Source organism: Sceloporus undulatus, chromosome 3 (genome assembly GCF_019175285.1).
Source record: "Sceloporus undulatus isolate JIND9_A2432 ecotype Alabama chromosome 3, SceUnd_v1.1, whole genome shotgun sequence".
Classification (NCBI taxonomy): Eukaryota; Metazoa; Chordata; class Lepidosauria; order Squamata; family Phrynosomatidae; genus Sceloporus; species Sceloporus undulatus.
In genome coordinates, this window is record NC_056524.1 from 226,237,209 (window position 1) to 226,250,723 (window position 13,515).

General features: G+C 40.7%; 1 protein-coding gene across 16 annotated transcripts in view; it reads right to left on the bottom strand.

Annotated features, from left to right (window-relative positions):
• PER2 (period circadian regulator 2) overlaps positions 1-12,140 on the bottom strand; it is a 47,131-nt gene extending 34,991 nt beyond the window's left edge. For 3 of the 16 annotated variants that reach the window (XM_042457311.1, XM_042457310.1, XM_042457297.1), the window contains exons 1-6: positions 11,906-12,140; positions 11,375-11,513; positions 7,014-7,859; positions 6,355-6,516; positions 1,992-2,428; positions 711-865 (exon numbers count right to left, since the gene is read on the bottom strand). In XM_042457311.1, the coding sequence (XP_042313245.1) occupies positions 711-865; positions 1,992-2,227 (391 nt within the window). In that variant the 5' untranslated portion in view covers positions 2,228-2,428; positions 6,355-6,516; positions 7,014-7,859; positions 11,375-11,513; positions 11,906-12,140. Of the gene's footprint in view, positions 1-710; positions 866-1,991; positions 2,429-6,354; positions 6,517-7,013; positions 7,860-11,374 lie in introns of all 16 variants that reach the window. The other 13 variants (XM_042457304.1, XM_042457301.1, XM_042457300.1 and 10 more) reach the window with 13 other exon arrangements.
• Positions 12,141-13,515: the final 1,375 nt, after the last annotated feature.

Consider the following 13,515-nt stretch of genomic DNA (forward strand, 5'->3'; position numbering starts at 1 on the left):
TATTATTATTATTATTATTATTATTATTATTATTATTATTATTATTATTATTCAATAAAAAATAGAACATGGCCACATAGTCTGAAAAACGTTTTGACCCATAGGGGGTCCAGGGAGATGCCAAATGTGGTAGAAATGCCCTTTATACCTCCTAGACATTGTTCTGGGGCATTCTGGATCATTTTTAAACCCTGGTGGGGCCCAGGCCTCAAAAACAGTCGGGGTATGCAATCTTCCCACCCCTGTTCTAAACAGGGTTTAAAAAAATGAATATTTAAAAAATTAAAAGGAGGCATAGGCAGGTGGAAGAAGGGACTTAGAGCAGATGGCAGAAACATCATGACAATATGGTGAGATTGGACACACACACTTTTAGCTGTCACAATTTAAATGACAACCAAATATACAGTTGTTGTTTTTTTAAAAAAAATCTTTTGGGGTGGGAACACAACACATTAAAATACTGCAGAAATGAAGCAAAAATAAAAGAAAACATTATGTGACTGACAAACATTGTGTGACTGACAAAAGTAGAAGTTTTTAAAGATCCTGCTATTTACCAACACATTTGCCCTGCTTGGAAGAGTCCAGAAGGATAATTATTCATTCAGACCCACTCTCTTATCATAAACTAGCTTTCTACTGTATCTCGAAAATGCAGTTTTAATTTTGCCACTACTATTACTAATAAAAATGATTGGTATAGTTACCTTTAACTTGCTTAATGCTTCTAAGTGCATATTTCAGAGTTGCTAGGATACTAGATTTGCCTTTGATCCTTTTATCAGGAGGAAGATGACTTTTTAATTCTTGCAATGTTTTTATCAGTTCCTTCTGAGTTTTAGATTTCGAAGTCAGTTCATTGCTAGATAATATAAACACAAAAGGAAGTATTTTGAATTTAATTTTTACTCATCAAAGCCCAAAATTTTAACTTAAACTAACAGTGCAGGTAATAGGAGTTATACTGTTCTTAAGACATTTAGCACATGCTATTTTTGTATTAGCTAGACCTCATGTCCATAACGTAACAATTAAAAAAATATGTAGTACACTAATCTTCATTTCACCATTATCTATTAGTACTGTAGATGGATTAGGTTTTGTATGTGCTATGTTTAGGATAAATGCATATTAACTGTTCTGACAACAATTCAATTAGTTCAATTATGCAAGCCCTATTTTCATTTACACTAAACCAGGGATGGGAAATAGTGGCCTTCCAGATGCCCTATCACCACTTTCCACTGGCTATGCTGTCCAGGGATGATGGGAATTGTGGACTAAATGTATCTAGAGGGTCACTATTTCCTATCCTTCTACAGAACAGTTCAATATATTAGAATCATGCCAGACTGAAGTCCACTAATGAGAGTGGTGATAATGTACTAGCAATATGATTTAATCTATTTGCTCAGGCACATGAATACCCATCAGTTTTATTACCTGCATGGAAAGCCATCTACTTTCACAATGACATGAAAGTTCAGTGCATGTAATACTTCTTATGCCTTAATTTTGGTAAAGGGATCAGGACCCAGTCCCAAAGCTCTTCAGTAAAAGTTTCCTATACAGGTTTAACTTTAGCTAATGTATTGACATAATGTTTAATCATTTTATTCAGACTAACCACTGGCAACCAGGATTTGAAGCCAGCAAACTGGCCTCAGTCAGGAAAGGGGGAAGTTCTGGATAGAGAACACAGTTTGCAACTCTGTCTCTTGGTCTGGGTTATAGAATGAACGCTGTCATTTTTTGCCCTGGCCCAAAGTTAGCAATGATGTAATCAATTTTAACATCACCTTAATCCTCACCTGAAATTCTCCATCTTTGGATTTAAAAGTTCAATGTAATATAGTTCTCTCAATATAAACAGATATACAGTACTAATATGGTATTTCCAAAGTTGCACTGGTACAAGTTGCACATAAACTATACTACATACATTTATGGGATCAAAACTATTACTTTATATTAGAACTACAAAGTACCTTTTATAACATTCTAAGGATTCCATGATCATAGCCATTTCTTTTCCATTTTCTTCACCCTCACTAATATGGCAATCATGCCCACTGGAGTAATTTTCATTGGCATCATTTGCACTTGATCCCCCATTCATTTCAACATCTACCTGAAGAAGACTCAGATTTTGTTCATTCTTCATCTGAATATCCATGCTTTCTACCATTATTTTACCATTTGCCATTTCCAAATAGTCACTCATTTTGAGGAGAACTTTTGAAGGTCAATTGCCACAACAAAATATTCCAGAGTTCAGATTCCAGAATTTAGAGGTTAATTCTTCAGTGAAATGAGATAACATCTGTATTTTGAAAAATCAGAAGCAGTTTTGTATTTTCCAAGCCGCATTTGTGCAATATCAGTGTTCACTATTTTTCACACATTCACTTTTGAGTTCATAAACCTAGAGGGGAAAAAAATCAAGCAGAAAAATATGTGACAAAAATTCATGAATTTGAATGGATCTACTTAAGTATGATAAACACTTCAGTCATGTAATTCATATGGTATTATTGGACTGCAACTCCAAACATTCCTCACAACAGCTAAGACTATTGGCACTTGCAGTTTAACAACATTTAGAGGACCACAAGATTCCTCTCTAGTCCACAAGGTGAAAACTAGTAAAATGTCCTATGCTTCATGTTTTGACTTCTCTGGGGAGAAAAAAAGACATTTAAAAAGCATTAACTGTATTTTTATGTAAATGCAAGTTTGCTAAAGCAATAATTATGTTGAAGCAAAGGACAACAAAGTAGTTCAGTGGTCCAATTAGTGACTGTTACCCAACTGAGCTATGACACATTCTCTAGTGCATTACGGTAAGGACAATGCCGTGATTTTTTGAGATTAGGCATGAACGGACTAGCTTGCAAAATCTACTTGGTTTACAACTTGAACTCCAAGATCCTGACTGGATTCAGGTGCAAATAAATATATGCTTTTATATTTGCAAGCCATATTTTGTGCAATCAGTCATTACTGCTCATTCCTAGATGAAAAAAAGGGAAGTACAGACAGACTGTCTAAAAATGATTTCAAAAACTTAATGCTGGTATCTTTGGGAGATTAAATGGACCTCCAATGAACCAAACATTTACATACCCTAGTTGCTGATTTTCCAGAGATTTCCCCCCCCCAAGTTCTCAGAAACATATACTATTCCTCTTCTCAACAGCTAGAGATGAATGCAAGGTATCTGTTTTCAATTGAAAAGGAATTATAATTTATGGACATTGCTAAATCACATAGCTAAATGATAGCCATATCTGCATTCGTTCTAGTAGGAAAACCATACATAATTTCTGCTCTCCTGGCTCCTACCTTCACTAAAAAATAATGCAACCCCTATGAAATATTGCTTTGGCCTTGTGGGCAGAAATATCCTAAAGGAGGGGGTATAGCTATTGGTTGTGTTCAGTAACAGGAGGGGATCTGCAGAAGATAAGAGCTGTAGTTGCCAGGGATAAGGAATAGGTCCCCTTCACCTTAGAAAAGATAGTAGGATTTTGAACTATGTGCAGTAATTACAAAACATCATGATAGGTTCACCTTAGAGTTGCCATGAGTCTGAAATGACTTGAAGACACACAACAAATAATAATTAGAAGGGGACAAAAGGGTAAATCCCTTAAACATGCACAGCAGCATTTGGTGGGAAGTCTCATAAATATACACATTTAAACCTTCTACTGAAATCAGAAGACCTTACTTCTAAGTAAACATAGTTTAACGTGAAGTTGAAGGCTTTCATGGTTGACATCCTTAGGCCTGTTACAGACAGCCAAAATAAAGCTGCTTCGAGTCACAGTGGATGTATGGTGTTTCAATGATGCATGCGTCCTAAGAGTCCAGAAGTCGCACCAAAGCCATGCTCCAGCCCTAAGGACTGGAACGTGGCTTTGGTGTGGCTTCTGGACTCTTAGGACGCATGCATCATTGAAACACCATACCTCTACTGTGACTCGAAGCAGCTTTATTTTGGCTGTCTGTAACAGGCCATAGTTTTTTGTGGATTCTTCAGGCTATGAGGCCTTGTTCTAGAAGAATTTATTCCTGACGCATCCTGGCAAAACGTCAGGAATAAACTCTTCTAAAACATGGCCTCATAGCCCAAAAAACCCACAAAAAACTAAACATAGTTTAGATTGTAAAGATGATATGTTGTTTTTAAAAATGAACAATGAAAGCAGACAGAACTTATACTGCCTTATAGAATTATCTTCTGCTGTATATAGACTGCTTGAACATTAGATTATCTTGTAGGAAAATGTTTTATCTTATGTCTCAAAAAGCAGCACAGGGAAATCACAATGAAGTTAAATTGATCAAGAATTGACAGGTGATTCATATGGATTGGAAAGAAATGGTTGAGGCATTCAATTTACTTCTGAGTTCAGCAAAATTCATGCAGTTATGTCAATTTTGAAACAGGGAAACCAAAAATCCTTTTTACAATGAATAAATTTTTAAGATACTTAGTTCCAAAGGCTATTCAGCCTCAAAGACAAAGTATTGTCTGTACAGTAATTCTATTTTGAAGTCCCTTTGCTTGTTATCAGCCCAGAAGTAGAGTGATAATAATACTAACACTAATAATGATGATAATAATAATAAATATTTATTTATATCCCGCCTCTTTCACTTCGGGGATCGAGGCGGGTAACAGCAAAGTTAATACAATATACAACAATAAAAACAACAAGCCCCACAAGACCCCGACCCAATCCTCCCTCCCAACTATAAAACTAAACAGTAAAAGATGGTTAAAAAGTACATAACAATACATCAAAATTAAAAAACAAATCACAAATAAGAAAAATAAGGAGGGGGATTCAATTGGTTCTGGACATTATCAATCAGGGATGGTCTGCCAGAAGAGAAAGGTTTTTGTCGCCTTTTTAAAAGCCTCGAGAGAGGATAATTGGTGAATCTCTTCCGGCAGGTCATTCCAAGTTTTTGGAGCGGTAACAGAGAAGGACCTCCAGGAGGTTATCGCCAGTCTGGTCTTTCTAGATTGTAAGAGGTTTTTCCCGGAGGATCAGAGTGTGAGGGAAGGATTGTATGGGAGGAGGCGTTCCTTCAAGTAGACTGGACCCAGGCCATGTAGGGCTTTATAGGTGATAATCAACACCTTGTACTGTGCCTGGAAGCTAATAGGCAGCCAATGTAATGATTTTTAAATAGGTGTAATATGGTCGAACTTGGATTTTCCAGTGACCAGTCTGGCTGCCATGTTTTGTATCAATTGGAGCTTCTGGACGTGGCACAAAGGTTGCCCCATGTAGAGTGCATTGCAGAAATCAAGCCGAGAGGTTACTAGAGTATGTACGACCATTTCTAGGTCCCGCTGCTCCAGGTAGGGACACAACTGGCATATGAGCCGAAGCTGATAACAGGCACTCCTGGCTGTCGCATCAATCTGAGAAGACAGTTGAAGCGACGAATCCAGGCCAAGCTGTGGACGCAGTCTTTCAGGGGAAGTGTGACCCCATCTAGAACTGGCGAACTTATCTCCATACCCCGATTGGGGTTACCTATCACAAGTACCTCCGTTTTATTTGGATTCGGGTTAAGTCTATTTTCCCTCATCCAATCCATTACCGACTTCAGGCAGTCATTCAGGGGGGAGATGCCCTCCTTGGTCACTGAAACAGTCCAAGACATAGAGAAATAAATTTGGGTGTCATCCGCGTACTGATAACACCCTGCCCCATGTTTCCAGATGATCTCACGCAGCGGCTTCATGTAAATGTTAAACAGCATGGGAGACAGGATGGCGCCCTGAAGGACACCAGATGTCAGCTCTCTGATAGAGGAGCAGCTGTCCCCCAGCATCACCATCTGAAATCTGCCCGAGAGGTAGGAACATAGCCACTGCAAAGCAGAGCCAGCGATTCCTAACTCTCTCAGGCATTCCAGAAGGATACCATGGTCTATGATATCGAAGGCCGCTGAGATGTCCAAGAGCACCAACAGGGCCATACTTCCCCCATCAATGCACAGACAGAGATCATCGACCAAGGCTACCAGGGCATTCTCCACTCCATATCCCAATCTGAAGCCAGTTTGAAATGGATCGAGATACAGAAGAATGCTACACCAAATAGTTTTCAAGATCTACTTTCAGAGCAGAGGAAGAGGCCTCCAGTATCATTGCTTCAACATCTATCTGATGTTGGAGAATAAAAGGGTTCTCCCCACTCACTGTGCCAAGGACTGGCACCATAGTGAGCCCATTGTCTACAGAGCCTTCTCTCCTAGAAACTCTCCAGGGGCCAGCACTAGTCTAGGGATCACCACTATGAATAGCATTGTCCTAAATCCTACCTTTATCGTGCTGATTCACAATTATTTGCCATCATAATTGCTTGCTGTTTCAGTATCTTTTTATTACTGTTGTAAGCATTATATTGATAACTCTTAAATCCTCTCTTCATTTTTCATGCACTTACTCCCCCCTTATACACACTCACAAACAGCATTTAATAACTGAAAATAAAAAGAACAAAAAGAATATACATCAAAACATGCATCATATCGAATATACATCATACATATAGCTAAAATTCACACAACCGACGTTGTCCTGAAATGTGGATTAAGTGGCATCTAATCTGTTCACAGTCCTGCAAATCGGCCTCAAATGATTTCCAACATTTTCAATCACTTTGAGAACTCGTAGCTGAATCTAGCTATTTAACATTCTCACTGTTTATAAGAGGCCAAATAAAATTTATAAAAAAATTAAAGGATTGCAGCAGCAACCAAACAAGATTTGAAAATATATTCACAATGCTATATATTCACACTTATCTAGAAGTAAATACCCCTGAGCATAATGGGACTTACTTCTAAGTAAGCAAGAAGAGGATGAGATTGCTGAAAGTACTTTTAAAAAAAGGGCATATGCAATATTGCCATTTAATTTGAATAAATTATTAAGTGTTATCTTAACTCAAATTATAATAGTTATATACATGCCTTACCTTATATTTTAAAAAGAAAGGTTGGCATGAATTTACATCATGGTCCCTCCCAGCTAGCATCAAATGCATGAAGTATCTAGGTCCGGAATGTCCCACATGAACTCATACTTTGCCTCTTCCTCTTCTAATGATAATCCTCAGCCATTAGAGTCTGGACAAATATAAGAGAAATACTGGGATCCCCCAATGATTTTCTCTGCAAATATTTCTGAAATACAAAATCACTACAGAAAGCCACAGTAGAGCCAACCCTCTAATACACAGCTTTATGTTAACAAGTGGCAACTAAAATTTGATGCCTTATACCATTATGTATTCTGATCAGGTTCTCCACTAAGTGGGTTTTTCAAGCATGCTCTTCATGTATTTTTAACTGACCCTGGAATATGAGGGATGAAAAAGGAAAACATTACATCTTAAAGTTATATACTCAAACTCATATGAAACCCAAAATATGTTACACTATAAAATAATTTCTAATCCATATTGATTTTATTAAGCACCCAATGAGACATTGCATTTCAGGACTCATCGTATCTGGTGTGTTTGTTGACTCTGTGAGAGAGAAAACAATTTATCTTCACACTGTCTAATCAATCAACTCTTTAGTTGCTACAGCTGTTTAGCAACAGTTTCAGCAGAGTGCATATAGCTAAGCTTTAGACTGCAATTCCCACGCCTAAACTGTCAGCTAGTCCCAGCAAGAATACACTCAATTGTTGACTTACTATTCAGCAGTTAGTTCAGTGGGCTAACTCTGGCTCAAACTAGCAATTGGATTTTGGCTAGGATGGCAACCATAATCTCCTTTCTGTAATTTGACTTCATTGGTTTGGATTCTGCCATCTGAAACAGTACAAAACAAAGCTCACTCTATATGACTGCTTTCCAGATATTTAAAGAAGGATATCCTACCACCTCTCACTGTTTCTTCTCCAGGTTAAACATACCCAGTTCTCAACCATTTGTTATAGGATTTGGCTTTTGAACCTCCCCCAACATGTATCAGGTTGTTAATATTTTGCTCAACCTCTATTGGCTTGAACTAGACAGTGTTCTAGGTGAAGACTGAACAAAGCCCCAGACAGTATAGCTAATGGTAAGGAATGGGAGCTTCAGTCCAGAAACATCTGGAAGGCTTCATGATTCCCAACTCTGTTCTGAGTAAACATGCAAAGAATCAGGCTATGGAAACATGGCTTATGAATATTTTCCCCAGAAACAGCAAAGGTTTAAGCAAGCTAATTTCCCTTGAAATCGCACTTTGGACAACATTTCCAATAGTACCTAAATTCAGAAAGCTCTTAAATATGAGATACATGTTTATTTCCCTTTTTTAAAAAAACAAAATTATAACATGGCCCACAAAGAACAGCCGATACAATTTGCCGTTATTTTTTCTAACCAATAATTATTTAATTATGGAAAGCGCCATACAGCATGAAATGTAACACCTCATATGCAACTGTTAGCTCACCAGAGAAATAAAAGACACAAACATGATACAGAATATTTGATAGCAAAATAATCTACACTAGTTGAACATTTAATTTGATACAATGAGCACTAAAGATCAGCAGACTCTTGTATAATCAATTGTAAGCCTATGGCCTTGCTAGAAAGACACAGATAAGCTCAGTTACATCACCCTGCCATTCCGCATATTAGAACAATGCACTTAGGGGCCCAGGACACAATTAACAAGACACAGAACCAGCTAGCAGAGAAAGTTGGCAGCAGCTGCATTTAAAATCTCATCTTGGGATTCTGAAAGTGCAAGTGCAGCACTAAGTGTAAAGGATAATTCTATCTTACTACCCAATGCCAAGCTCAGATGATTAAACTAAGCTCCCTGGCTCAAAGCGCAGAGCAAAGCAACAGAGTCCATGTAATATGAGCCACTGCTCCCAGTTTAAATACCACATGCAATTTAGTGCAGACCCAGTGCTGGTTTGAATAGAATGAGTATGATTTGATTCTGCCAGGCAGTTACAGCACAGTCCTGTACATGTCTACTGAGAAGTAAAACCCATCAAGTGCAAGAGGACTAGGTCCCAGGTATGTGTGTATGGGACTGCAGCCTATAAAGACTGTAAAGGTTTACCAGCTTATTTACATACATCATGATTTATTTTTATTTACATACATATCATTTTCTTCCCCATTTTTCTCACACTTATATATCTCGAAGGGATACTCACAACAAATGAAATCACAGTAACATAACGGTACCAAATAAATCACAGCAAAATACAGTGTTGTGGATTGATACATAATGGGTTCACAGAAACATAACACACACATTAATACATGTGACACATACACACAATATCATTACTCTGAAGTCACAAAACCTGTGCACAGATCTCTTTGTGAGGGGGGGGGGGAGAATTTGATGGTGAAATCATGTTTCCATGACCAAAACCTTAAGGGTTTAAAGATCTTCAAATTAGACTCTAGTAGGCAATACAACAATGGTTAGTACAACAAAGGTGGGCAACACACTGGTTTGAATGTATTCCTCTAGTTGTTTCTGCAGTCCCCTCCAGAGTCCACACTGCTGAATACTGTAATATGTATAAATCCCTATTTAAACAAGGCAATGGTACCATCATCCCAGTTCCATCAGGGGCTAGCCTGAAGAAGGAGGCTCCTCCCTCCCCAACTGTCATCGTTCGGCCTCTGAGGGAGAGAGAAGGCTGGCCCAGTACCATCAGGGGCTAGCCTGAAGAAGGAGGCTCCTCCCTCCCCAACTGTCATCGTTCGGCCTCTGAGGGAGAGAGAAGGCTGGCCCAGTTCCATCAGGGGCTAGCCTGAAGAAGGAGGCTCCTTCCTCCCTAACTGTCATCTTTCGGCCTCTGAGGGAGAGAGAAGGCTGGCCCAGTACCATCAGGGGCTAGCCTGAAGAAAGAGGCTCCTCCCTCCCTAACTGTCATCTTTCGGCCTCTGAGGGAGAGAGAAGGCTGGCCCAGCTCCATCAGGGGCTAGCCTGAAGAAGGAGGCTCCTTCCTCCCTAATTGTCATCTTTCGGCCTCTGAGGGAGAGAGAAGGCTCGCCCAGTTCCATCAGGGGCTAGCCTGAAGAAGGAGGCTCCTTCCTCCCCAACTGTCATCTTTTGGCCTCTGAGGGAGAGACAAGGCTGGCCCAGTTCCATCAGGGGCTAGCCTGAAGAAGAAGAGCCCTCCCTCCGGTCCATCTGCCTTGGTCCAGGCCTCAGAGGGAGAGAAGAATGCTGGACCTGATTCCCTCCCCCCCTCACCATTCCCTTCTCCTTTTGTGTCGTGTCTTTTAGATTGTAAGCCTGAGGGCAGAGAACTGTCTGTTATCCCCTCTATTGTAAACCGCTCGGATTCCCAGTGATTGGGCGGTATATAAATAAATCCTATTATTATTATTATTATTAATGGGTTGTTTTCTACTGTAAAGGGGGCATGCATGTAATACCTTTGAGACTACCTCTCGGGGGGGGGGGGGCAAAACAAAACAGTTTTAACATCTAAATAAGGCAATACAGGATGCCTGCAGCTAGTTGTGTTTTTTTTTTAAAGTAGAGCTATGCTTCCATGGTACAATATTACAAGGCAAGTCCCATTCCGCACATGATGTTCAGCAGGTAAACAAGCAGTGTTATTGTTGCTGCTTTTACTTTAATGGCCAATTTAGTGGGGTGCAAGCCCTAGTGGATTCCAGCCGCTCCAACAACTGTATCAACTGTCCATCCTTACCTTGGGGATCTATGGACTTCTGTTCCTTCCCATCATGAAGATACCATTATGACTTCATTATGGCTTCCTCTCACCTGAGCCAACCTGCTTTTTGAAAATATTACCTCCTACTTGATTAAGAAATCCAGAGAACTTGGAACGTCTCACACGCCCCACGCCCTCGGCTTAATAAAAATATTGTCCTAACACAAATGTCAGAATCTGTTTTTGTTGTTGACCTGCTTTCTATTCTACCTGCTTCTCTTATGTCTTCTATCTACCATTTCCCTATCAAATTTTCACCCAGGTTCCTTGAACCGACCCATTAACTGTATTTAACTGAGGCAAAAATCACTTGCACAGCCAACCCTCCCTCATCCATGGATATATATATATATATTTTATCCATGGATTCAAGCATCCACGACTTGAAAAATACTTTAGAAATAGAGAAATTTCAGGAAGCAAACCTTGATTTCTCCATTTTGTATAAGGGATGCCACTGTACTGAACGGGACTTGAGCCGCCGTGGATTTTGGCATCTGCGAGGGACCATGGAACCGAAGTCCAGCAAATAACAAGGGTCCGCTGTATTTGAGAACCTCAAAAGCCAAAAACCACTGAAGTAAAGCCCACAATTTCCCCTGCCCTGCTCACCTGCACCATGTGCGTAACCTCAATATCCAAAGGACTGAACTGTATAACGAAGCTGATGGTGAACAGTCAGAGTAACATCCCGCAAGCCGCTCTTCTGTTCAGGGTGACCAGATGTCATCACCGCAAAGGAGGACAGGCACTGGAAAATGTAGGGCATTGCGAAATGGAAGACTGGCATAAATGTAAATACATGCCCCTTGGCTGCGAAAGGCAACTCCTCCCAGAGAGAAGGTGAAAGTGTAGGGCATGCGCAGGAAAAGGAGCCTAAAACACTGGCGCCGATATAAACAGACCCATGCTTCGTAGCCACCCTGCGCTCAGAACACTCCTGTCCCTGGGAGTCCATGCTCCTTGGCTCCAAATGGAGGACACTTAGGAAAGGCAGAAATGTAGGACAGGGCAACAAACTCCAACTCCCAGAATTCCATAGCGAAGAGCCAGACAAAGCGTTAAAGCGCTGCCAAACCGGGTTATTTCCCCAGTGTGGATGCATGCAGAAAGGTCCGCCGGAGGAACAGTTTCGCTACTTACCTACTTACCCTGACGGAGGCTTTCCCTCTCCTGAGCGACTGACCCACTGATGACGGCGGGAACCGGCGTTACACAACCGCTCACGCTCCTTCCTGGCTCCCTCAGCGCTGGGGCGGAGGAGAGGCACTTAATCACTCGGTCCCTTCCCACCGCCGCCCCCTTCTTTCCCTCTCTCAACTTTGGCTGCTTCATACCGCCACAAACGTGACAACCCCTGAGCGAAAATCTCCCCCGCGGGCTCCGATTGGTTCAAACCGCAGAAAGGGGCGGGCTAAAAAGCAGCTCCCTGGGCTCCCGTTGGCCGCCGTGGACGTCACTCACGTTGCATAAGCTTCACGTGTGACTCCATGTTTTCGCGGCGTTCTTCTTCTAACTGCAGCCTCTCTCCCCCCCCCCGGGGTCCTCGTACGCGTGTAGGTGGCCAAAGCGTGCCTGTCTGGAGAGGGAGTGAGGGGAGGGCTTCCTGCGTCACTAGGAAGAAAGGCTGGCAGTAATGTCAGGCAATTGTCAGGGCTGCCCTTGGGTTCTTTTTTTGTTTGTTTTAAGCTCTATATAGCCGTGGTTCTCAACCGTTGGTCCTCCAGATCTTTTGGACTTCAATTCCCAGACATCCCAGTCAGTATGCTCACTGTTTAGGAATTCTGGGAGTTGAAGTCTCCAAAAATCTAGAGGCCCAAAGGTTGATAATCCTTGCAGTACTGTAATATATAGAGTTCTTAATTTGAATTTAACAATCAACCCAATATACTGTGTAAATTTACAGCGCGCTCTCTCTCTCTCTCTCCATATATATATATTATATAATAACAATACACTGTAAATTTACAGCACTATAATACACTGTGTAAATTTACAATGCTATATAAATATATATAAAGTAATAATCATACACTAAATTTACAGTGCTATATACAGTGCACCCTTTGTTTACGCAGGGGATCTGTTCCAGACTCCTTGCATAAAACAAATAATACGTATGCGCAAGCACCATTTAAATGAATGGGGCTCATACACATGGTGGTGTAGTGGCCAGTCAGGAATATATATTTTTACCTCCACCTCTCACATCCATCCAGTTACTACTTCAGATGAATTTGATGGAATGGAAGCAGGTACAGCTATATATGTCACTGGTATGTGAGGATGTCCATTCAAATTACAAATGGAAATGAAGTTGCAGGTCCAATTTTAATGGTGTCGTTAGTGTACAAATACATAAGAAACTGGTTCTTGTACATGGAGAAGAAATGGCAGATCCAGTTTTGCCCTGGGACTAGCTGTGGTGAGGGAAAAGAGATGAATGTAGGCCAAGGAGGGGTCAGATATGTGTTGAAATGTGTGTAGTGCAACGGTTCTCAACCAGTGGGTTGGACCTCTTTGGGGGTCGAACGACCCTTTCACAGGATTGGAAAACACATATTTTCTGATGGTCTTAGAACTGAATCATCAGTTGGGGGGTGTGCCTTACATTCATCTATTCCCCTCACCACATAAGTCCCATGCAACAACTGCATCTGCCACCATCATCTCCTTGCACAAAGGCCAGTTTCCTGTGTCTTTGTGCATTAACAACCATTGTTAAAACTGGACCTGCAACTTCATTTCCATAC